The sequence below is a fragment of the Artemia sp. Qi Xiang Cuo genome, chromosome 20 (genome assembly GCF_049724085.1).
Source record: "Artemia sp. Qi Xiang Cuo chromosome 20, ASM4972408v1, whole genome shotgun sequence".
In the NCBI taxonomy this organism is placed as follows: domain Eukaryota; kingdom Metazoa; phylum Arthropoda; class Branchiopoda; order Anostraca; family Artemiidae; genus Artemia; species Artemia sp. Qi Xiang Cuo.
The window spans coordinates 15,178,523-15,204,325 of NC_142813.1; the positions used below are offsets into that span (position 1 = coordinate 15,178,523).

Consider the following 25,803-nt stretch of genomic DNA (forward strand, 5'->3'; position numbering starts at 1 on the left):
AAATTTGACAGATGGCGATTGAAATTATGAATCCTGGAAAAGTTCAAAATGTCAACTAAGAAATGGGAAAAATATCTTATGGATGGCTAACATTGGCCTTTTCATTGGTTTTTGGATCTCTTGGAATTGCTAATTTGCTCTTATTATTTTGGATTTTCATTTTGGTAATCTTGGGGTGAGTAAGTAACTGCAAGGGGTGCTGTTTAAGGAACTCAGTTGTTTTCCTCAAATGCTTAAAAAGCTTTGGTAGGCTAACAATCCCTAGTAAAACCAACAGGGAAAAAATAAGATATTAAATTATGACACAAAGAGTGCCTTTTCTATATTGGGAAGCTGCTGAGCTAGGCCAATGAATCTACAGCACAAATTGGGATCAAGGAAAGGTGTTTAAAGTAGCCTAATACCCCACCCTTTTTTCCTCTTCTTTGCTACTAAAGCCTTCAGAAACATATATGGAAGAATGTTTAGGCAAAAGCATAGGAGAGAGGCCATGGCTAGAACAGATTCTGTGAATGAAGAATGAGAGATTGCCAAATAGGCCTATTGTCCTTTTTAACAAGCAACAAGCAGGTCATTCTAAATAGGAAGAAAGGAGGTTGTATGAAAGGATCTAAGGAAAATTTAGACTTCTTGGAAGGGTTTAGGGTAAAATTTTACTTTAGCTACTTTTCATAGCCTAGGCATCATTTGGGAGGGCAGTTGTTCCCCCCTCCAGTAATGGGGAGAAAAAAATATTATATAACCCATGCTCCTTGAATATATGAAAATAGACCCTTCTTGCCCCCCCCCTCCCCCAATGAAAATATTATAGATTTACCCTTGCTAATTTTGGCTATCTTGGAAAGGGGTTAGGTTAGGAAAATGAAACTTTCAGGGATGGGTCTACAGGCTAAAGTATGTCATGTGAAGGTATTTTGAAGTGCCTACCTCCATGCCTTCTCTCTCTAGAGGGTCCTGAAATTTGCCTACATGACAGGTCTATAGGCTACCTATTGAAATTTTGACAAAACAATATTTTACCTTAATTTTCAACTAGGCCTATTGGTTTCTTTTTCTCTGACTTTAGCTCTGAAAATGTAATTTCTGTTATTTGAGTAGAATTTTAAGCTATATCAATGATTTTTTTTCAAATTTAGGAAATGTATTTGCAATTCTTTAAAATCTTTAAAATTGGGATTGAGCAAAGTTGTGAAGCTGAAAACAATTTTGTTGTACTTCATTTAAGCAGAAGATCTATTTTTCTTGGTTTCACTTTTATAACACACACATTTTCAAAGGTCAGGACCCTCTAGAGGGAGAAGTAGTGGAGGTAGGTATTTCAAAATACCTTCCCAAGACATACTTTAGCCTGTAGACCCATCCCTGAAAGTTTCACTTTCCTAACCTAACCCCTTTCCAAGATAGCCAAAGTGGAAGTTTACTGGATTTAGAGAGGGAGGCTTTAAATAGACTGGGAAGGAGAAGAAATTTGTGTAAATATCTTGGTCTCAGATGGCTTGGTGCTATAGTAAGTTGTTGGCAGTTGTGGTGATAGGCCTACCATATCATCTTCTGCTAGGTGCTCTTTCTGGATATATTTGATACTTTGACAATGCATCCTCTCCTTATGTTCCTAGATAATGTTTATGTCAATGGATAATTCAGATAGCTAAGAAACAAGCTTACCTCTGTAGTCAGAATTGCATCCTGAATACAAAATTAACATTCATTTAAATCAGAAATAAAATTTACCGCCATCCCCCACCCCTATTGTGCAAACAAATACCCATGAATTGGTACATATTGAGGTGAGGATAAAGTTCATTTCTGATGCAAATGTATGTTAAATTTGGATTCAGGATGCAATTCTGTCTATAGAAGTAAGTTTGTTTCTTAGCTATCTGAATAATCTGTTAATGTAAACATTACCCATGTTCCCAGATATAACCCTAAGTAATATATTTTTCTGTTGTTTTCCATCTCTTGATGTGCTGTGCTTCTTTGGTTGCAGGATAGTAAATTTTCCAATTAACTCACTAATGAGATATCTGGGAAATAGACATACCTTTAGAATCAAATTTCATCTCAAATCCAACTGTAATGTTCATTTGCATTGGAAAGTCAATATCTGTTCCAAATGAATAAAGATGAAATTCTGATTCTAAAGGTATGTCTTCATCTTTGCCAGGGCTGCTCAAGGGGGGGCAACTGGGGCAAGCTGCCCTGGGTGCCATAGATGGATAGATGCCATGACTGGGAATTTTTAATTTATGTTTGAGTTAGGGGGGTGGGGTTGTGTAATTAATGTTGCAATTGGTGCCACCAACCCTAGGAGCAGTCCTGATCTCAGCTATCTCATTAGTGAGTCAAACAGAAAATTCACCCACAGGACTTGTAATAGTAACCTGTCAAAAGTATTACCTGATTGCAAAAGAATTTAGAATAGTTGGATGAATACATTGTTTAAAACATTGATAAAAATAAAAGGACACATGAAGATCTAAATAGTAGAAACATACTGCATATTATAAAGTAAGAATTTCTTCTTTTTTGGGGGGGGGGGTTCTTTAAATTTTATATTCAGCCTGGACTAGGGGTATATGTGTGATCAGTGACCTAATTACTGGTACCTTAATTGTCTAAGGGGGAGAATAGGGTGCAATGTTAGAGTAGTAGCCTAATCATTATTTTTTTTAAAGAAAATCAGTGCTGATTTCAAGAGGTACTACTTTTTCTGATCAGTTTTTGCTTCAGAAGAGCCACACTCCTAGACTATTACCAATGTTTTTAACCTCTACTTGTTTCCAAAGCTATACTTTAGCCATGATAGATTCTATGAAAATGAAGCCCTAACTAGTCTATAAGCAAAAATTAGTTTGATTTTTACTAGGCTACAGCTTGAGTGTTTTTCTTTTTAATTAAGGCAGTTATCTATCAACAAATACCCTGTAAAACCTTGTTGGTTAAGATTATTTATTGTTTGGAGTAGGAGCTTAAAACACCTCCCTGGGCCTTGATTTTATTGTAAATTTATTCTTGAAAATTCAGTTGTAATTGTTCAGCAGATTTCTAAGGTAACAAAGAGTTCCTAAACTATAGTTCTGCAAATTCAGTTGTATTTCTAACCCTTAACTTTATATACTATGTTATGTGTCTGAAAATTTGATATTAAAAGCTAGTGAAAATGTCAAAAGCAGAATAGCCATGATCTAGGAAGGGTAAATTTATTCTGTTTAGTTAACTTTGCCAGCTCAAAGCTGAACATCTTTTGCATATTCCAATGCTGATTCCAAATACAATGATCATTACACTCACAAATGTGTCCCAGCCCCTCCTGATGGGGTCAGTTATATCCCTAGACTAGGCTAAATGCAAGCACAGAAAATAATGTGAAAAAAATCAGGAAAGTTTTGTATATAGCCCACAACTTTTAAGGGGGGGGGCTGGATTTTATTTGTGAGGGTAGGGACTAATGAATTTGGTATTGATGTTAAAAGGTCCATTGAGTGGTTTGTTCATCTTAACTTGCAAAGTTGTCTAAAAATTGATGAAACTACTCCAGGGTATTTTTTCAAAGTTGAAGAATGGGAAAGTAAGTCTGGAAACTAACACTCAAATCTTTGAAGCCATGGTAAAGAGAGTGATCCAGTATGGTTCTGAAACATCAGTTGTTCAATAGTTTAAGGAAGACTTGTTAAATGTTTTCTTTGGCAATCCATACGGGTTCAGTGAAATGTAGAACTGTCACCAAACAGGATAGTAAATGGTTATAAGAAATAATTAAAGGATTTGAGAACTTCGTGCAAGGGGGTAAAGAGTAAAGCTTTGAATAGATTTGAGTGGACATGCAGTAAATGTAGCAGTGTATACCTCTGGTAGTTTGGATTTCAAGTGAGTTGTTAGTATTTGTAGTAATATTAGTCAAATAATGTGGAACCAAACCTGTAATGTCAATTGACAGAGACATAAGTGACTGATTGCTTTTTCTTACAGTTACAGGGTCAAATAGGGTATACATTTCCCAGGTAGAAATATGGTGGTTTTAATACCCTAAGTGAAACCATATTTCCAGTGAGATAAAGTGGGATTGAGCCTTCCTCTTGGAATGTTGCTGGTGGTTTGTGAAGGCTATGGCCAGCCCTCCCAACTCTGTTTCAATTGGTAGGGGACTGGAATACCTAAGGGGGTACTGAGGTACTACTCTTATTTTATACAAGGGATATGTTGTATCCTTTGTAAGTTTGGTTTAAGGGTAGGAAAATCCCAATGGCAATAGGCTGTTACATTTTTAGAGATAAAGTGAACTAGCTGTAACCTATATGGAACTGGGTCATTAAATGGCCTGTTAGTTAAAAATGATACTCATTATAATGACACGATGGCATATCTTATTGATAATCTATTGTAAATCAATGATGTTGAAAGTGCAGATCACATATAATTGTGTCTAGAATTAAATTTAAGCTTAATTTACAAAGGGTAACTACCTTCTGAGTCATTGTAGAATTGATATCTTCAAGATGAGCATGGGAAAGGAACTTTGTAAGGACAGCTGGATATAAAACTGGAGAGTATACAATTTGACAATGTAGATGACTTAGCATGATTGTCTATCATCATCAAGTTGAGAGACTTTTGCAAGAGCATCTGCTTTTTCCTGGCCAGAATGCAGCATCACCCCTATGGAATGGATTGGTGGGAGTGAAGAAGGTTTAGATGAGAGTGAAGCTTCTTTGACAAGCCTCCACCACTGCTTTTCAATAGCATATTTTAGTTTCATTTCAAACTTCTGTTTTTGTCATCCCTAGGTTCATCTTTGATTTTTACTGACTCATTCTCAACTCTTATTAAGGCATCCCAGCCTTCTTTTGAATTAGAACACCAGTTCTTGTGAGCTTTTTTTCTCCCTTTAGTTGCCTATCTACAGCCAGCATTAAGCCACAGCTTATTGTGAGGAGAGCCTTTAATTTTTTTGATGAGACCAATTGGTCAATAGCCTATATAATACTTTTATATAATGATACTATTTTAGTTGGGTCTTGTTTTGCAAATTTACTCCATGGCTTTGCTGATAGGCAATTTTGCAGTCCATCTCAGTCTAGAAGGTGATACATCCTAATGATCTGCTCATGCTTTACAGGTGGAGATTAAGATTTCTATGAGCTATAACTGCCACATAGTTGCTGGCAAAAGGATAGCTTTTAACATTAAAAAGAGTCTGGGTGGTCAGCCAGGAAAAGCTCAAGCTGAGATAATCCATGAGGACCAACATAAGTGTCAAATTCAACAAGCTGGTGTAAACCATAAGCAAGACTTGGTCTGGCAGATCTATGCCTTCTGCATCAGTTATATGAGTTTCCAGTCATTAATCAAGCCACATTGGATAATAATCCTTGATTTTGGGAATTTTTTCTTTTCAAATTACAAGCACTCCTCCAAGTGACCAGTGATTTTGATCTTTGTGGGCTATATACTGTGCCAATAACAAAAGATTTGTTTGGTAAGTCGATAACTTCAACCACAGGATTTCAAAGTCAGTGGGAATCCAAAGCGGTGAAAAAGGGATGCTATTTTTTAGATATACAGCAACTCCATCAAAAGTTGACTGTCTCTAATTTTACAATCAAGTTTTATCAAAGTGTAACAGGAATATTGACCTCACTGTCAATGATGTCATGGTTAGGGTTGAGCTTGGAAACACCCATGACAGAAGGGTAAAAATAAGAAAAAATTCCCTAACACTTTTCTCTTGGTAGAACAGAGAAAGTGTATTTTGTGGTAGATCTTACAAAAATAAAGTAAAGGAAATAGAGACTACAGTAATTAAGGAAGGAAAGTGAACGTCTCAGGTAAAATGTTCAAGGAGTTGGAAGATGTGGTTGAACAGCATAATAGTAAGGTATATAATCAGGATTGAAGCATGACCAACACAGTAAAGGCTACAGGAGAACATGCTATCAGATGAGAAAGCAAGTGTCTCCTATGCTTTGATTATGTAGATGATTGAGACAAATTTTTGGAAGTTTGGAGTGTTCAGGGTGGAAGAATAGGCTTGAGAATTAATACTAAGTTTATTATATTACTTGGTCAAGCAAGTAATGAGGGTGATGAAGTGATATTGGGTAACAAGTATGTCAACCAAGTGAAAAGCCTCACCCACCTGCATAGTATAAGTAGCCAAGATGGTTGGTGGAATGAAGATGTAAAGGTAGAATAGCCAAGGCATAGGCTTCTGAGGCATGGGTTTTGTACAATCACTTTCAGGGCAGCAAAAATACGTGTTTAAACCCTTCTTTGTTTCTTAAAAGCTTAGGGGCATTAGAATTTGGCTATTGATCTGTTTTTTAATATTTAAAGAAAAAGGTTGAAGGAATCACATAACTCTGGGAATCTAAACTTTATAATTGTCAAAGTTGTGCAGCAAAATCCACAGTTTACAACAAAAGTAGTACATTCTAGTATATTTTTATTTCAAAATCCTAATACACCTTGTAAAACTTTAAGTTTGTATCTTAATGACCTGACATTTCTTTGAGAATGAAGCCATTATCTGCTTTAGTTCTGCTTCAATGCTTATGTTCCTAATATAAAAAATCTTAAATCAAAGTTTAACATGAAGAACTTGCCATGAATTGGACACAAACCCTTTTCCAACCCCCCCCCCTCCCCCTCCTTCCTTCCAAGTCTTTTGCAGAAAGACAGATGTGCTCTACTTTGTTTAATGCTGAATCAGAAGAGCATTTGCGAGTTGTTTTATTTGGAAGTATAAAGTGGACGTGACCCCCCCCTCCCCACCTTCCCTTTTTTTTATTGGATATTTCTTTCCTAACTGTTTAACATACAATTACCAAAATTTGTTTAAAGTGTTTACATTATTATGGAAATAATGAAGAGAAAGGAAAAGTAAATTGTGTGGTCCCTCCCTGCATCTCCCTTCTTATGTCACTGTAGATAACCACAAAATGCTAGCAGGCTCCTTTACTTGAAATACTACCATGCTAGTGAATGATAATCACTGATAAGACGCACCTGAGGACAGATTAACCTTGAAAGTGGATACACCAATTTGGGAAAGGGATGTTCTGTTGGTGCTGTTAGTCTATTTGTAATATCTTTGGTAAACCACTCTTACAGGATGGCATGGCATGCTTCTCTGTATTCAAAAACTGAAAAGAATATCAGGAATGATTCTGTTTTTATTATTCTGTGTGATTGTCAGGGGCGTCATGAGGCTCATTTTATTGGGGGGGGGATGATTTTGGAATTTTACCGAATCACTACCTGATTTATGCCGAATTTTCTGCAGAAATCGAGAATTTTGCTAAATTTCTGCCGATTTTGCAAAATTTTGGCCGAAACTGTCGCCTTCGGCGATAATTCGGTGATCTTCGTAAATTCTACCGAATTGCTACCTGATTTATGCCGAATTTTCTGCAGAAATCAAGAATTTTGCTAAATTTCGGCCGGAAATTTCACCTTCGGCGAAAATTATACCAAATGCCAAAAAAGTTGCCCCCCCTTGGGACGCCCCTGGTGATTGTTAGTCTTTTTTATTCTTAATTTATAATCTGGTTGAAATAATAAATGTTACTCTTTGTAGTTTCTGATGTATTATTAACTTGAGATTTTTTTTTCAGGATTTGTGTTGGTGCTTTGTACATTTTTAGAACACCATTAGCAGTTTACAAGTCTGCATTATCAGATTCTCTCATCGTCGTGCCATCAATTAGGGTAATAATAGTTTGGATAACTTCTATTTTAAAGTTGTTGTTATGTATGTACCTGCACATAGGGGTGCTCTTTAAGGTTAGCCCATGTAGTCTGTCTCTTAGAAAGACCTGAAAATTTAGGTATAGGAGATACTTTTTAGAGATATAGGTTCCTTGGAAAGTCGCTGATGCTTTTTGTCAAACTTAGGTATTTTGGGAGTCTTTAGGCATATGTGCTATTGTTCTAAGATAAGAGAAAAAGAGAGGCAGGTACACCAAAACTAATGTTTAAGAGTTTTTTACCATAACTTTTTCTTTTGATGCAATGCCTACAATTGACGATTTCTTCCCTGGTACCGATTAAATAAAAAAAAAGTAACAAGTTTATTGAACTGAAATTAATGAGCAACAATAAAGCTTAAAACTGACAGAAATTATTCCGTATATGAGCGGGATGCCCCTCCTCAATCTCTCGATCGTTACGCTAAAGTTTTGAGTGCTTTAAAAAAGTTTCTCATTTCATATCAATGGCCCTAGTGTTTCAACTGCCGTTTTTAAAGCACTGGGACAAAAAAAACTTTAGTGTAAAGTGCGAGGGATTGAGGAGAGAGCTGCCCCTTTCATATATGGAATAATGTATTTCCGTTTAAGTTTTAGTGCTGTTCCTTACTTTCAGGTGAAAAACTCGTTTTTTATATTTAATTTTTGATCATTTTTCAAGTCAGGCCAGGATATCCTCTTTTCGCTTCATGGGAAAATACCCCCTAAAAATTCCCTTCAAATCTTACTAATCACTTAAGAAGGGCACTAGAAATTTTAATTTTCATTATGAATATTCTTCCAATGTTCTGAAACCATTGGTTTGATTTGATTACTCCCCGCAAAAAAATAACAACAAATAAACTCCGTTCCTTGATCTTTGTTCTGGCAAAAAATGCAAAATTCCACATTTTTCTAGATAGGAGTTTAAAACCTCTTCAATAGGATTCTCTGATACGTTGAATCTGATGTTGTGATTTTCATTAGGACCTCTTTACTTTTTGGGGGTGTTTCCCCCTTTTTTGAAAATCCAACAAATATCTTAAAGATTCAAAGATTTCTGACAAATCCTTTTTTTGTAGATTTTTGGTTATTATGGGGTCGAGTTGCTCCTGACTTACAGTTGTTAACATGAATTGTTTGATATAAAACACTGACCCGCAATTACATAAGTATTTGCTGCGGGTTCTTTATTATGTTGTGATAGCAAGATTTTTCATGTTATTATATTGATTATTTTTATCTTAGTAATAGGTTTTGACTCCGGGGCACATACAAGAGGGGAAGGGTCTCCCCCTGAAAACCCTTAGTTGTTCTGAATTCCTGGCACTTCTTCCTTCAAAATGAAAAAATATAATTTGTTTTTAACTTTGGTCTCCCCCCCCCCCCCCCCAGAAAAAAAATAAAATAGATAGAATCCTGTATAAGTGCCTGATTTGACTCTTCTGTTTGGTGGCATAGATGTATACTGCAAAGCTGGATGTATCCTAATAGCTTGAAACCGCCCCCCTCGAAATATTTTTCCGACTTGGAAAAACGTAACAAAATTGCATTGTAAACAAAATTTTGATGCATTTTTTGAAGTTTTTGTTTTGTTTAAGATACATCCCGAAAACAAATACCCCTCCCCCCCTCGATAAAAAATCCTGGATACACCCTTAGACAGGTTCATGCGGTATATCTCTCACAAATGTTTTGAATTCCCTAAGAAAATAGTTTGTTATTTTCCTTAATTATTCGTTACGAAGTGCATTTTATTTCAATTTTTTAAACTTCGTTTTATGCATATATGTCTTATCTTTATTGGGCTATTATGGTTCCTTAAAATTGTATTGATCTTGTATTCACACGACGAAAAGCAAACATAATAAATCCTTTTGCAAGTTCCTTGTATGTAATCTTATTTCTGTAAAGTCCTAATTAGTAAAACTAGCTAATTGGTTGACATGACATTCCGCTTAGTTGTTGAAAACGGCGTTGCCAACGCTTCGAAATAAACTGTACTAATTATACGACTAAAGTTGTACCGCGATACATTGACTGGTACCGCCCGAAAAGCAAGTTCAAAATTTGTCATAACAAGAAAAAAATCTTTCGATAAACTAAAACTTGAACCGATATCCGAGTGAGAAAGGAACAAATAAAACTAACCCAAATTCGTATACTACAAGAAATTTGTATTGTATCGAAAATTTCCAATTGTACTGCATTGCACCAGGACCCCTAGTTTCACCAAATACAGTTCTACCGCGTTGGCAACACTCTGTTCCAGAATGTTTCAGTGAACAAACTGTCTGATAAATATTTGTTGTTCTCTTTTACATATCAAATCCAGGAAAGTGAGTGTTCAGGCAATAAGTTGGGTAAGGAACGCTCGAATGAACTTGGGAGACAATGGGGTTTCCACCATGTTGCCATGAAAATCGGATCTGAATAAGCCTAATTAAATTCTAATAAGTTTCGGAAATGCAGTATATTTTTATGAACAAATTTTCATAATTATTTAAAGTGGGGGGTGGGGTTACAATTGTTGATTTATAAAATAGAACGAAATTTAAGCTTTTAAACCCACCCTTCTCCTTGGAGCACGTTTCGGGGTAAGCCCTGGAAAAATATTGTTTTGCCTGAAATTATATTTCTCAGAAAGTCTGGTTTTGTTTGAACGGTTCTTTTGTTCTTGGTATTAAAGCTGAATATTCGAATTGGATAATCTGTGCCATTTCAACGCATAATCTGTTACTAAAAGTTTTCAGTTACGGCTAATAATTTTTGATGAAAAATTAAGATAATATTATTATAGATAAAAAGTGAAGCTGCTGCCCCTGCTGAACAGTTCCATGAATTAACTGGTCATAAAGAGATTGACGATCAACTTCAAGAAATAATAATATTTATCCTCCGAGACTATGTTACATCCTGGTACGCCCTTATTAGTGACCATCCCGAGTTTATACAAGGAACCAAGTCCCTTTTGGAGCAAGTTGTGTCAATTTTTACTTCTAGGTAAGCACGGAAATCGTACTGTCACACTATTTACGCTATGTAAACTTGATTGTTTTAATGTTAAAATTAGTTTTGGTTGCTACTTTACTGAATAGACTTTATTTTAGTAGAATTCAGCAGTGATAGACCTGTTTATCGCAAAGAAACATCATTTTCAAAAAAAAAAAAACAGTAAAAATTATTGCATAAAAGGTGGTTTTGGCCATTTTTCTCTAAATAGTTATTATTTCGATTAAAATCCCATGTTTTTCGTGAAAAGGTTCTTTTTAAGGGGAAAACATGTTTTATGTAAAATCCAGTTTCGGTAATTGTTTCTCTGAATAGATTTTATCTTAGTTAAATTTGCCCGTGCATGGCCTGTTTTTCAAGAAGAAAAATTTATTTTATAGGAAATAGAGGGGGGGGGGAATCTAGCATATGAAAAATATTTTAAAAAATATGTTTAAAATATTCAATTGATGTTTGTAAAGCGGAATTAATGATTCAATGCCATAGACATTAAGATAGACATAGTGTGCGTTGATGAGGAATTTACGAGAATAGATTTTGCCCCTTGAAACCTGAGAATTTTGCAGTAGATATTAAAGATTGTGCCACTTTACAATTTTTTTGAATTTTTTTTTTCTGTTCGTTTTGATCAAACTTTTCACGATTTTTCATTACTCAGTTATTTCATTTTCTCTTTTTTTGTGGTTTTTTCTCTTTTTGCTACCCTTTCTTCTCTTTTCTTGTTCTATAAAACATGAATTACTTTATCTCAGGTGAAGCTTGATCTATACGTTCACATATGAAGAGGTTGTAATTGGCCATGTAATGTGCTTTTTATTCAATCAGATAATTGGTTTGGCCACGGATAATTGAAGACAAATATAAAAATGTGTTATGATGAATTTCGTGTTTCCGATAATTGATTTGGTCAGGGATAATTGAAGACAAACGTAAAAATGTGTTGATGATGCTTTTTGTGTTAATTTAGCAGCGGTAAACATTTTTTCTTCTCATTTTTAAGTTATCTAGACATTGGTGAAAACTGTAAGAGGTTTTTGTTTCTCTTAATAGGCTGAAGAATGAAGTATCTTGGCTCATATTCTGTTTGTCATTTCTGACCCGTTGACAAATTTTATGAAGTAAAGGGAAGGGAAGTCTGTACATCGAGTATTTTTGTGCACTGACATAACCTTATATTGTAAAATTTGACAAAAAGGTGTTTACAGTCAGAATGTAAGCAGTTATGTTACAGGCAACATCTTTTTCGCTTTTCTTACTGAAAAAAAAACGTTGTAAAAAAAAGTTAAAAGAAAAGTCCAAAGCAGTACTACAACCTAAGATAAGCAGAAATAAAGTCATATAATAAGGGTAATTTAAAATGAAGAAAAATTGCCGTGACAAAATAAAACAGCAAACAGAATTTAAAATGAGTAATTTTCCTCAAACTTAAAAATAACAGATATTACTTTGGATGTATGAATCTACTTTCTGTAAGAGAGCAGTAATTGCGTATGTATGTATTTTTTCTCAGAAAAGGTTCGTTAATTTTTTTCAAAAAATTGACACACTAACATTCTCTTTCTTGAAAAGATTATCTAGATAGGCTACGACTTTGGGAAAATTTGCCTTAATTTCGGAAGAACAAACATTTTCATAAGAATGGCGTCACATGAGTGATCTTATCAAACGTATGGTCGAATAAGATCGGGAGAGGGCTCATTCATGACATCATGCGAAATTTCCATTAGAAAAATCTGAATAAAGAAAGATGATCTAGGAGAAAGTGTAAAAGAAGTTTTTCGCTCGTTCTGAACAAACTAAAACAGGAAGTGCCAACAAACTAAAACAGAAAGAAATAGAAAGAAAACTAAAATAGAAAGAAATTACTTTTGAACCGATGTCTTTAAAAAAATGACTTCAATGAAATGGAACTTTCTTAGGATATAATTTCCAGTGGTAATTTAATTGAAGAAGCATTTGGAAATTGTCTTGCAAATCAAAATTACAATGTTATGAAAGAACGCGTTATTTTAGCGCCGCTCAACAAAGAAGCAAGTAAAATTAACGTTGAGATAGTCGATCGCCTCACAGGAGAATACAAATTTTATGCAAGTTCTGACTGTATAAAGAACAAACAAGAAGGAGGAACTGAACTCACGCCAGAATATCTTAATTTAATTGAAATCGCTGTTTTGCCACCTCGTGACTTAGTAAAGAATAACTCTATAATTATGCCACTGCATAATTTAGAAATCTTAGAGGGCATGTGCTATATAACATGCGTGGTTGTTACTGAATTATGTAGCAATATAATAAAAGCAAAATAATTGTCGGGAAAAAGGCTGGAAAAGAAGTCAGCATGAATCTGCGGTTAGAAGACAAGCAAAAGTGAGAATCATATATATACAAGCCTCCCGCGTGCCGAGTACCAGGGACGGGGCGGAGCTCGGTATCCTGGTACTGAAAGCAAAAACGTTTCGAAATTGAAATGAATAATCAAGCCAAACTTAAACCGAACACGAAGTTCATCAAATAAGAGTTGGAGCCTCTCAAACCCTCCAAATTCTAGATTGTCATTTATGTTTGTAAAGGGCACCTAAAGGGTTTGCCCTTTGAAAGGGCAGTGCAACTTTCCGACGGAATGGGCCCCTCCTGAAGTTTAACGACCGGCTCTTCCATCCAAAGTGACAGGGAGGCACATCACTCTTGCTATTTCTACGCTAGTTTGTAGACCCCGATATAATCTAGTACGCTTTAGAGAACTTATTAGGCTATTAAATGATTTTGTTGGCTAGATTAAACAGTCCGTTGGCTTTGCTAACAAGTAAGCCTTTGCTAACGAAAAAGCTAATTCGGGATCTGAAAGGAGTTGAAGTTTTCCGCGGCAACTGATTTTTAAGTTGGATGAGAAAAAGAAGGTTGAGGCTGAATGCTAATACTCGGTTCACTTCTGTTTCAGAACACAAATTTTGATTTTTGATGCTGTTCAAGGTGGGGAACATTTTAACGGTGTTATTGGCTTCTCTTTGAAGTTCTGGTATTTTCTTCTCCTAATTAAAAGTACTGCTTGGTTGAATCTAAATGAAAATTACTATTTTGAACATAGTATTAATTGGAAATTTTCTCCCTTGACAGATTAAAAACCATTTTTTAAATTGGCTCTCCAGGCCATTTCCACTCTTTACTAGATTGTTTCTGCTGCTGCTGCAGCTATAGTCAGAGTTGAAAGGTTTGTTTCTGCAGTTGATAGAATTTTAGTCATAATAATGAAATTTTAATAAATTTATAATATATTACATTGCAGGTAAAAAAAAAACTTTGATAAATGAATAATAAATATAATAAACAACACCATATTAAATAAGTAAAACAGCTTCCTGTTTATTCAGTTGTAAAAATTCACTGAAAATCTTTTTAGGTAATCGTTTAAGGGAGTTTTTCTCTCATAGAAATTTTATAGGAAGAAAAAGTGCCCAAGATCTCGTGTCTTCGTACCAAGATTGATGAAAACCCCATATCCTCTCCTGCTTTACGTTTGGTTTTTCCCTCCTCCCTCCCCCTCCGAAAGAAAAATTAGATCCTGTACTATGGTTTGATTATCCTGCTTTTTATTGCTGTTATCTATTCGATTTTAACCTATTTATTTATTCAACCAAACCTATCTTCTGTAATCAGCTCAAGGACCCTGTGAGGAAATTTTACCTGGTGAAGGAAGAATTAATTTGGATTTGATGGTAATAAAGAAAAGTACTTTAATTGTGTTAATATGCAGAATATCTTCATGAAAGTGACAATGAATCACTTTTTGAATAGATTTGAGAAGAAAGAGGATAAATATTTCAGGATATGATTCAATTATTCTTTTTAATTAATGAAAACATAGCTTACTTTATGATCTGAAGGTATTCACAAATTATCAAGAAAGTACAGTAAAAATGGTACACAAACCAGTACATAATTCTAAGAGTTTAAATCTGAATTAGCTTTAAAATTGTAAAATGTTCCTATATGCACATGTTTCTGACGTATTTTGAGCGTATTTAGCAATTTACGAAAAAATGTACTTTAAGAAAAATTTCAAAACGTAATTTGCAAATTGCAATTACTTTTGCAATTTATTGTGGATGTGCAATAGTTCATTGATTTTTTTACTAAAAGAATAACCACCACAATCAGGTGGTGAAATAACTGACCTACGCACCACATTGTCCAACACTGTGGCACCAAATTGGACTTCTCTGAGTTTATAGGCAATATTTCAAGTGAAGATTTTTTTTTGTGCTCTTTTTCGCAGGGTGGGTCATCAGTCCCTCCCTTACGGTGCCCGTGAATCAGCTAAGCTGTATTCTATTGATTCTACTCCACCGTATATATCCTAAAAGATTAGAAAAAAACAAAAATTCAATATTTTAATGAAAAAGACCTATTCTGTTTTAAGTAGCAGAGGGTACTAAATTAAAAAAAAAAAGAATATAGGTGAATAGTCAGCTTGAAAAGTAAAATACCAGACAGTTCAACTTTCAACAAAAGTTCAAATACCAAACAGAAAGTTCAACTTTCCTTTGAAGGTATAGTTTGCTTTGAGAGTCGAAAATGCATGATTTTTACGGACAAAATTTGGTTAATTAGTTTTCATATTTGATTCCACGGTTCCTCGTGGCAACACTGATCAAGGAGTTGGGATCGTTTTCATAATTTTGTAATTCATATTTTTCTAATAACCAAAAGAAATATCATAGAAAATTGTGATTTTCATGTATGATTGGTCCTAAAATGGATCCACGGGGGCGAATAATGTTTTTATGCTGAAGTCGTTGGCACTTTAAGAGTGATATTCGAAATCTCAAAAATTCTAGCACCATAATTATTCTTTAAGAGTGATTCAGTTGAGTTGTTAGGTTTAGTAATTTATTGCTATTTTTAGTTAAAGCCAAATGTCTAATGCGAAAGCAACGAAAACATTGTATATAAGCGGCAGTTTTCGGAGAGTTCAGAAAATTTTAAAGATGCCATCTAACTGTTTAATTTATTTAACTTAAAGTATTGTAAACTATGTAATGCAGTATTTGACTGGAGAATGAAATTTTCCCATTATTGGCTGGAGTACTAGAGCTTCTTGTTCATGTTGAAGGAAAAATATTAATGGGTCCCATAATTATATATAAATATTAATTTTAATATATAAATATATCATATTAAACTTCGTGTCCCTGTATCTCAAATGGAATAAAAACTTCGAGTCTCTTCTTTTAAATCTCTTAGGCCTGTTTTCTTGTTAGAAATCGAGAAAGAAACAATTTTGATGTTTAGAGTACATAAGGGATACATAGAGTACATACTCTGTTTATTTTTTAATGTTTAGGATAGCCTCAGTTTGAAAAAAAAGATAAATGAAAGCCAATATTAACAACGTATTGGAATATAATGGCAGAAGCCACTTAGTTCTCATTACAATTTTCAAACTCTTCCAGTAAGTCTTTCTGATTTAATCAATTTAAAATTCGCCCTATTTTACAATGGGTCCTATTTTAACATGGTAATGCATCGTCGCTGTTCCGCCTGAAGATCGTGTCTAGCATTTGCACACTTCTGAGGTTATTGCCGAAAATCTCTTCCTAAGCTGATCCCAAAAGGAGAAATAGCTGAGAAATGTCCTCTTGGAGGATCGAAGTGTGATTGAATTCTCCTTTGAATGCACTTTCGTAAAGGTTTTTGGAAAATATTTCAGAGGTTTGAAAATGTCAGATACGATCTGTAGGTGTAGCAAATACGACCTTTAGACGTAACAAGAACTATGTGCCTTACATTGCAGATGCAAAGCTGTTGATTGGACGGCCTTCTTTACAACGAGATTTATCGACCTTTGTGCTAATCATGTCAGACTCTATCGTCAGGCTAAAGCCAAAAAAGACACTCCTGACTTAGTCTCTGCCTTTTTCAACCTTGAAGAGGAGAGTGAGAAATTTCAAATATCTAGAAGAAAAGTATGTACCAGTAATTCTAGCAGAGAAGGTTAGTCCGATAATGTAGTCTACTGCTGAAAGTAAGTTTTGTTTTTGGCTAATCTTGTTTTTAAAGGAAGTTGGTCGCAGCTATTCAAAACTTATTATTTGAAATTTTTGGGAAGACGAAAATTTATACTCCACTTCTTCAAGCAAAGCAAGTTCTGTTAATAGCTTCAGTGCGTTTCCTCCTATCTTATTTGGATCCTAAAAGGTTTATAAATCTATATTTCTTTCCTAAATGTGTTATGATCTTTTATTCACTTGCAAAAACAGTTGAAAATTGGAGCTTTTAATATTGGCATCCAAGGCCGTATTCAGGGGGGGGTAGGGGATTTGAACCCCCTCTCCCCAGAAATGTTTGTCTGACTAAAAAAATTGTAACAAAAATGAACATAAGAAAATTTTGATGCGTTTTAAAGTTATTTTTTGTACCCCCCCCAACCCCCCCCCCCCCAAAAAAAAAAATCCTGGATACGGCTCTGTCAGCATCATGTTTACCATGCCTTGGATTTCCAAGAATTTCGTCTACAAACACGGTACTTACTACTAAGAGTTAAAAAACAAAAACAAAAAAACACGCATTTTTAGTTATTACACTCTCTTTTAAAATTACGTTTTGCAACTTGTCGTCTTTTTGATTGTCGCAACCGAAATACAATGGTGTCAACCGACTTAACTTATTTATAGATAATTTAAAATCAACACCAAAATAAGATTTATCTTAGCTTGGTACTGCAAATGACTGAGGTGAAATTTTCAGTGTCAAGATTCTAGCTAGAAATTGTTATTTTTATTAACCAAGTTTCGTTTGTCCTATCTTGCATGTCTAAGCATAAAAAAAGGATGTTGCACTAGACCCTAAGGTCGGAACCGGCGGTACTGATCATCGTTTCATCGACCTTCCGCCAGAAAGTGCGATGTGGGGCTGGGGGCCAGCCATCCTGGGCTTACGTACACTCTTACTGTTTACCTTCTCCAGATTTCTCCAGCCATCCTTCTAGAGCTGGGTCAACTCTGACTGAGCTTGTAAATTCACGCCACTGACCCATGTTTCAAACTAAATAACAAGCGACATGAGGAATCGAACCGTTGTCCTCACGAACACGGGATTTCAAGTCTAGCGTGCTAACCACTCAGCTATGTCTAAGCATACTTTTCTTTTACCGTCCTTTCTTTAACTGTTGATTATTAATAGTTTAAAGGAAAACTGAAAATCACAAATTTTTTTTTTTGTTCGCTTATGAAATGTGTATTGTGCGACGTGTCACTTTTTGGATTGCTTCAGGGAAATGTCATGAGATTAACCGACTTAAAAAACCTGTGCCTTACTTATAAATCATTTAAAAGCAGTGTCAAAATAAGATACGTCTTAACTAGGTACAATAGAAGGCTCCTCTAGAATGTCACGTATCAATAGTTTTGTTGAAAATGAAGAATCTAAAATTGTTAAGTCACTTTAAACGGGATAACAGACAAGACCAGCAATAAAAATTTTAAAGATAAGTTGTTGTTTTTTTATTCTTATTAGTGTTTATAAATAAAGTGAATGAATAAATTCGAAAAATAAATACCAAATGTAAAGATTAGTAATTTTAAATTTTTCTTAATTTCTAGTTTCGTTTTTATTTTTATTTTTATATTTTTTCTGTGTTTCTTATATTGATGGTGTAGGGTTTTTGTTGTTTTGTTATGTTTCTTTCCTTTTAAGATGTTATGGAGCCCAACCGTGAAGATTGATACAAACTATCAACCCTCAGTTATGTCATTATTGACCTTATCTTGTTTTCTGTGATTTATTAGTGAAAAAATCGACTACTCCCCCAAAAAGATTTTGGGTTTTAAGCGATCAACAAATGTGCAAGTACTGTTGTGATTCTAACACCTGGCCAAAACCAAAATATACTGTCCAGACTTAGTTTCTGTCGTTTTTGAGCCAAACGCTCCAAAATATATTTAGTCTTAAAGGATTTTTTTTTCAATCAAGTTTTTATTTCTTTTGTCTAAGAACTCGCTATCAAAGATCTGTATTTAAATTTCAAGAAATTCTTGAAAGAAATTGACCCCCCCCCCCTGCACCGTCTTGAAGAATGAATGTTATTCATTGTTTGAGCATTATTATGGGAATGGTTAAAAAAGGCGTCTAAAATAACTGAAAATCATCCGGGACCATAAGTTTTTAGTTTTGTTATAATAAAATTCTCAAATTCGGAAAGCCTTTTTTTCCACGGGGGGGGGGGTATTTTCCAAGGGGGTGATCGTCGGGGGGGGTAAACCCCGGCCACCAGACTGATCATGATACCTTTAGACTGATCATATTTAAAACAGTGAGTGGTACAAACTGTAATTCTATACCGGTATAGAAAAACCAAGAGTTTTACTATAAAAAAAAGGATGGTTAATATTTTACTAACATTTTTCCTAATTACCATTAATTTTACTATTCAATTTAAGCCATTTATTTGTAATTTATTTAGGAATATTTGTTGATTGATTATTAATTATTTGTTGATTTATTAAAAGATCAATATTTTTAATTCACAAATTCTGGTATCTTGACTAAGTTCCCGGATAAGACCTTATAGGATACAACCAATGGAATAGACACAGGATGATCATTATAGACCCTCCCTGCAGGCGGCCATGGTTCTTACCGAATACAGTAGACGTATATGCTTACGAGAAGGCATGAAGCCATTACTTTGTGGCACATACCACGCTGAAACTCTGCAGGTGGGGTTGCCAATCCCTTTGTAGCGGACCAAAACTTATGCCTGTTCTGTGCTCATTGTGGAGGGGGTCAGGTAATTTTTATTCCTGACCAAGCAGTGACGATGGAGTTTGGTCGTTGCGTGGTACGAGGTCGAATTTTAATGAACTCGACACTACGGACTCTTATTCGTGTTATCGGAATGTTATCGTAACTATTATTGTTTATTTATCAATAATTTATAATTGCAGTTGAATTGGGGACATCGATAAATGATGTTCGTTTCTAAATAATAGAATCTTTATGGTATTATTAAGCGTAACAGTTGAATAACTGAAAATCTTCAGTTAAATTCTGTATCTAAATTGTTAAAAATCTGTTTTAATCGTTTTCATCAGTAGGTAAAACTAAATTCATCATCTGTTTTTGAAAGATCAATCTTCAAAAAAAGGTGAATAGGAAGTACGAAATGAAATTAAAACTGCTTAAACAGATGCGGTAACTTAGGATTGTTTCTACTGTAGTATTCGCTTTTTTCGTACGATAAGTTGGTTTGGGGTAGGGGGGTAAAACCCCACTTATTCCTGGAGAGGGCTTGCGCTTGCTTCGATAAACTTTTTGCTAACTTTTATACTTCGTTTTCAAGAAAAAAAGGAGTTACAAAATGTCAATAATTATACCAATGCGGATTTTAAAGAAGAAAAACTATAGTTTTTTAGAATCTGTTTTGTCAAATTAAAAAAAAAATACTAATATAAGTACCAAAATAGTGTTTCCGTAGTATCTAGAGTTTTTTTTTAAATGTCCTTTTTTAAAAGTCCTTTAAGTGAAGAGAGGATTCAGCTTCCTCAATCTTCTCCCCCTCCCTGACCCTTGGGTAGCCCCTGATCATAGTAGTAATCCTGCTAAAAGATATCTAAATGACGGACATGACATAAAAGATGATTTACCTCGATACCTGGACTCGATCAGGTGCACTGGATAGCTTCATTAAACTACCTATTGTTCAAAGGTTGGTTTCTTAAGAGACTTCCTTTATGTTTAGAATGGTAAGAGTTTTGTTTATTCTATCAATAGTTTTTTGTTTGGTCTTTTATTACATAAATTTAATTCTCTGGTTGGCATGCAATTATTTTTCTTTTAGTGTATTTTCGAGAACTCAGTGGAATCCTATGTTACCTATTACTACCTCCTCCAGATGATTGTGTTCGCCCGATTCGGCTTATTATCCGGGAAATTCTTTCTCAGCCAATATTTCATTCTGTGGTTGAACTCCTATCGGATCCAGATTTTATCAATCAAACTATAGTGTGGCTTGTAAGTTTTCTCAAAAATCAATATATTCAAGTGATAAATTATGATTGCATTACCTTGCAGACTAAAGTTTTCCAACTAGTAGTGCCACAGCAACGTGGTGTTTTCGACCATTTCGTGGCGCAGTACAACAATTTCGGCCCAAAAAGAGCCAAAAAGCCGTCATTATCAAAAATCTGAAAATTTCAAGATAACGAATCGATATAAAATTATTGACGCATTCTTTTTTTAGCTTTCCAGTTTCTGAGACAGTAATACCGTGAGCTGGTGTATTCGTTCCTAAAGATGCACCAGTCTGTACACCATAACTGTTGAGAAATGGATGGAGTGAATAATTGAATATACAGACAGTGACTTCAAAACTTAAGTTAATGAAGTTGATTCATTTGAGGCGTGATAGAAGAATCAAGAGGGGTGTATAATTGTGCAACAGCTATTATGGAGGATGGCTGGTGGAACTTTGTGCAGGGAGGGGGGGGGTTCCTGAAAATTCAAAATGTGTATTTCTATACCCCAAATTTTTTTCTCGGTGAGACTTAGGATCAACGTGGAAGGACATGTGGGGGGGGGTGTGTAAAAATCCATCTCTAATCTCAATTCATTTTCATGTTGAACTAAGCCTATAATATGGTGGTTGTGAAGTGATATATCCTCTTTTGTTGCAAAATTAAATTGTCTGTGTTCCATTAAAGATTATATGATCATATATTTTTGGCATAAAAGTAAGAGAGATTCGAGAAGAATCGGAACTATCGCCAAGTTTCCCTGGGGGATGAGCAAGGATAAATGCTTCGAGGAGCTCTTTCTTTACCAAGATTTAAATGGGATTTTATATTATTTTACAATTTCTGTTCTATTATCTGAGAACGGGGGATATTGGCCCCCTAACCCCATTGCCGGCGTCCATGGGTGACATCCCTGTGATAAATATTTGTTCAAAGAATTCACGTCGAAAAACGTGGAAATGAATAACCCTATAGATCATTTTGGATATTTTAGACCTCTCTCCCCCTCCCCCTAAGAAAAATATGAAGGGGCACACTTTTTCAGGATAATTATTATTCTCGAAGTATCATCATACAAATATTACACCTTGAATTTTAAAAAAGGGGGTTGAAGAAGGGAGGCTAGATTCCCTCACATTCAAGAGTGCCTTGGTTCAAATAGTTTGTAGCAACAAACTGTAAGTAAAGGGCGACCCTTGTCAATAGAAACCGAATCTTAAAAAAAAACGAATTTTTGACTATAGTAGGCCTACATGCAACAGCAAAATCTATTATTTAGATTAGTATTGATTCAGAGTTCAAAGTGAACGCATCTATCTTAAATTGGATATTTTATCAACGCAATATCAAAGCAATAAGGTTTTCAGTGAATTTTATTCCCAGTGAAGCTTGTGAGATTTCGCAGTATTTGGCAAAGGATTATAGTTCCTGACCTATAATAAAAATATTACTCAGCATTACAATAGTCAGAGATAATCCTATGTGAATAATTACCAAATTATTTTGAGTGATTAATTATTTTTGCCAATTTCACTAATAAGTGAGCAGAAGAGGGGAAGTTTTCTGTCGCAAGTGTCGTCGTACCTGCCCGGAGTGGCGTCTCCCTTAAACTTCGGGGAATAGGTAGCAGAAACCTACGCTTCCCTTGCTTGTTGATATGTGAGATATTTTGTCGGTGAAATAACTAACGCTTAATTACGGACTTTTTTCGCCTTTTGGAGTGATTTGTGGATTTACAATATTAACTTGATGATTATAAAGGATGGACACGGAAAACGCCGTCTGGAATGCGGCGTTCAGTTTTGTTTCGAGAGCAAATGCCGGAATAAAACATCAATTGATTATTCATCGCATAGTAGTTTTTCTAAAAAGATAATATACTGACTGCAAAAGAATTGACCCTACTGAAATCTGGCCTGCCAGATCCCTTCCATAAATCAGTTAAAAATGAAGAGTATGTCTTGGATATTGTAAAATTCTTTGCCAAATCTGCCAAAAAAAAGTGTCGACTGTCTACATTTGTCATTTTTAGCTTACCGAGGTCCCTGCAAGCGGAGAAGAGTTAAGTGCATGCGTAACAATTAAAGTAAAGGATATGTGTCGTCGTTTCGAAGGCTTCATGGAACGGGTGAATAAAAGTGATTTACAGTTTTTTACTCAAATCAGTTTCTCTATGAAACCAAACGCCCCAAAAAAGCTGTCTTACTCTGTAGTTGTTACAAACTCCCGCTGCTGAAAACTTCATTGGAGCGGAAAGCGTTTATAGAATCTGCGGGTGGTGAATCCTTTGACACTTCTAAGGTTGAACTTAGACCGGGAAAAAATGGGTGGCGGGTGGCTGTTACGCAGAAGGCTACTGCAGAGGAATTGGCTCTAGTGATTAACAATCAAAATCTAGGTTCTAGTGCAAAAACAAAAACTCACATCGATATAGTCGAAGGGATTCGCGACTCCTTAGCGTGAAGGATATGCAAAGTCTAAAGCCGGTTGTGAGAAAGCTGAACAATGTGGCAAATCATGGGCTTTCGAACTGTATTTTTCAAGCAGAGATGCCCTTGATACTACCATAAAAATGCCGGTCGAAATTGATTTTGAACACTTCAGAATCCAAGAATTTATTTATATCCCGAAATGTTGCTTCAGTTCTCACGAAATCGGTCACGTGTCGACACAGTGTAAAAATGCCAAGAAACGTGGCAATTGCGCTAAAAATTACCATGGTGTGACTAAAGAAAGTCCGTGTCAGAACCTGATCCGCTGTTGGAACTGCCAAAGCACCAAACACACGTGCTACCATGCTAACTGCCCGCCGAATAAGAGTATGAAGCCGGCAAGCAAATATGTTCCTAATGGTTGAGCCATGTAATAGAAAACGCTTTGTGTCATGGAACCTAAACGCCTTAGTCGAACAACTTTCCCTTACTGAAGAAATCATATGCATAAAGGAACATTATCTCTCTACTAACAATATGAAACTACTTGATATAGTGCCATCACATGTGGTTCACTTTTTATCTTCAAACCCCCCCCCCCCCCAAAAAGGGTGACCTTCTGGTGGACTTGCTACAATAATTAATCCACATACAAACTCCGAATTGTTTTCAAAATCTGACTATTTCCTTGAAGTGAAAGTGGGTGATACTGTCATTGTGAATGTATACCTGCCGGCAGACTATAGAGACGAAAATTCTGAAACGAAGTTTGCTCTAGCATGCAGAAAATTGAGTAAATTATGTGTAAAACTAGAGTGTCACACCTCCATTGGGTTTTGTTGGGGGACTAATTTTGACGTGTCGAAAAGTGGCTCTGCTTCTTATCCTGATTCCAAATGAAAGTTCTCTCCTACCCGAAATCTGCTGATTCTGCATATATACACCCCTCGGAATCAGTGTCTCTCCTTGATCACGTGCTTGTTGCCTTTCGTGCAGTAGGCGAAACCGTTCGTAATGATTTTGTAGTCTCTGATCATTTACAACTGCCTTTTAGTATTGCGGCTCCATCTAACGGTACGGGGGTAAATCAAGAAACGAAGTGGCGCACTGTAATAGAATGGAATGATGTTGGTATACTCCTCTACCAGTATTGCACTCATTCTCTTCCGGCAAAAATAAAAATATTATTTGAGGTTCTCCAGAACTCAGTCCTGCCTTCAATTGGTGAAACTCGTCTTAAACTAAATATGCATGTGTCACTTATTTCGCACGACCTATTACAAGCGGAAAAGCAGTCTGTTCCTCGCACTGAGGTACGATTTGGATTCTAAGTGATGGACTGGTCCCAGAATTCATCTCTTGTTGATGCTTGTGATAGGGCCAAATTTTGGCTAAGTATCTGGATAGAATGCCGCTGTCTCAGAACTGGTGCTGTAAATAAGGTCTGCTTATCTATCACGCTGTTTTTCAAAAGAGCTGGAGAAACATAGAGCTGCTTTTACTTCCAGTTTTTCTGAAGAGATTATTAATAACACAGGAGTTCTATGGAAAATTTAACACGTAAACAAAAGCCCGACCAGCAATCTCACACCTCTCTTGAGCTTTTGGAACAACATTTCTCGAGAGTTTTCAAAACCTGGCCCACTAATAGAAAATCTTTCCAAAGTCGCACTTGAACAGATACTTTCGAAAGGCTATTCACTTTTTATGTGACAAGACATTTAGCCAGCATCCATCTGAACAAACAAAGGTTTCCGGAGACCCGGACGAAGAAAGTTATTTTTAGGGGGGGGGGGGGGCTGAAAAACTCCTTGATAAAAAAGTAAAGGTTCAAAACAATTTTTTTTTTAATTAAAACGTCATATTTGTTTCTGAACATTACATCTCTTACTAGGTTGCTAGCTACCGCTGCAACCCGGAAAACAAATGTTCTCACTTTTATATTTTAAGTTGTCCACAGAGGACAAACAAATGTTCGGTTTACCTCTGCTCCCCCATATACTAGCACCGGTCTAAACGGTGCTGGTATATAACACATAAGCCAGCAAACGCATAGTTGAGATACGTTTACTGTATCTGCTTTTGATGCTCCTTTTTAGATTTAAGTGTCGAAGTGCCTAGTACAGTTTAAACATAAATAATTTGCAGGGATATTTCTGGAGGACGGGTTAATGCCATAAAACGTCAGCAAGTATGTTTTTTTCGCTGAATACTAGGTTATATAATGCTTTAAAAACCTATTTGAGTTATTTTATTCTAGAATATGCTTGATAAATCTTTCATGCCTATACAACTTCAAGAAATTTTAGTGCATTTATTACACGTAAGCAAACACAAAACCTCCCATTTATTTTTACCACTAGTTTGTAGGGACATTAGGATAAAAACACGAAAAATATCTTCTGTTTAATCTGCATAGGGCTTAAAACTCCTTCACCCCACCCCTCTGGCGTGATAAATGGATTTATTTTGGGCGTGGGATGGAGTAAATTCATAAACAGCAAAATGAGGGATTATCACTTACTAGATTAGCCTTCAACTCAAACGGATGATTTTATCAGACCAGTGACGAGATCCTTGACATCACGTTGTTCACATGCACAAGTCCTTGCACCGCCAAAA

The 25,803-nt window shown here is 35.5% G+C and overlaps 1 protein-coding gene across 1 annotated transcript in view; it reads left to right on the plus strand.

Moving 5' to 3' along the window:
• The first annotated feature begins 17 nt into the window (after positions 1-17).
• The window catches only part of LOC148939909 (sorting nexin-13-like), a 131,119-nt gene continuing 105,333 nt past the window's right edge, over positions 18-25,803 (plus strand). The window contains exons 1-5 of the mRNA XM_089106031.1: positions 18-175; positions 7,617-7,710; positions 10,528-10,730; positions 16,531-16,730; positions 20,575-20,747. Of these exons, the coding sequence (XP_088962157.1) occupies positions 63-175; positions 7,617-7,710; positions 10,528-10,730; positions 16,531-16,730; positions 20,575-20,747 (783 nt within the window). The 5' untranslated portion in view covers positions 18-62. The remainder of the gene's footprint in view (positions 176-7,616; positions 7,711-10,527; positions 10,731-16,530; positions 16,731-20,574; positions 20,748-25,803) is intronic.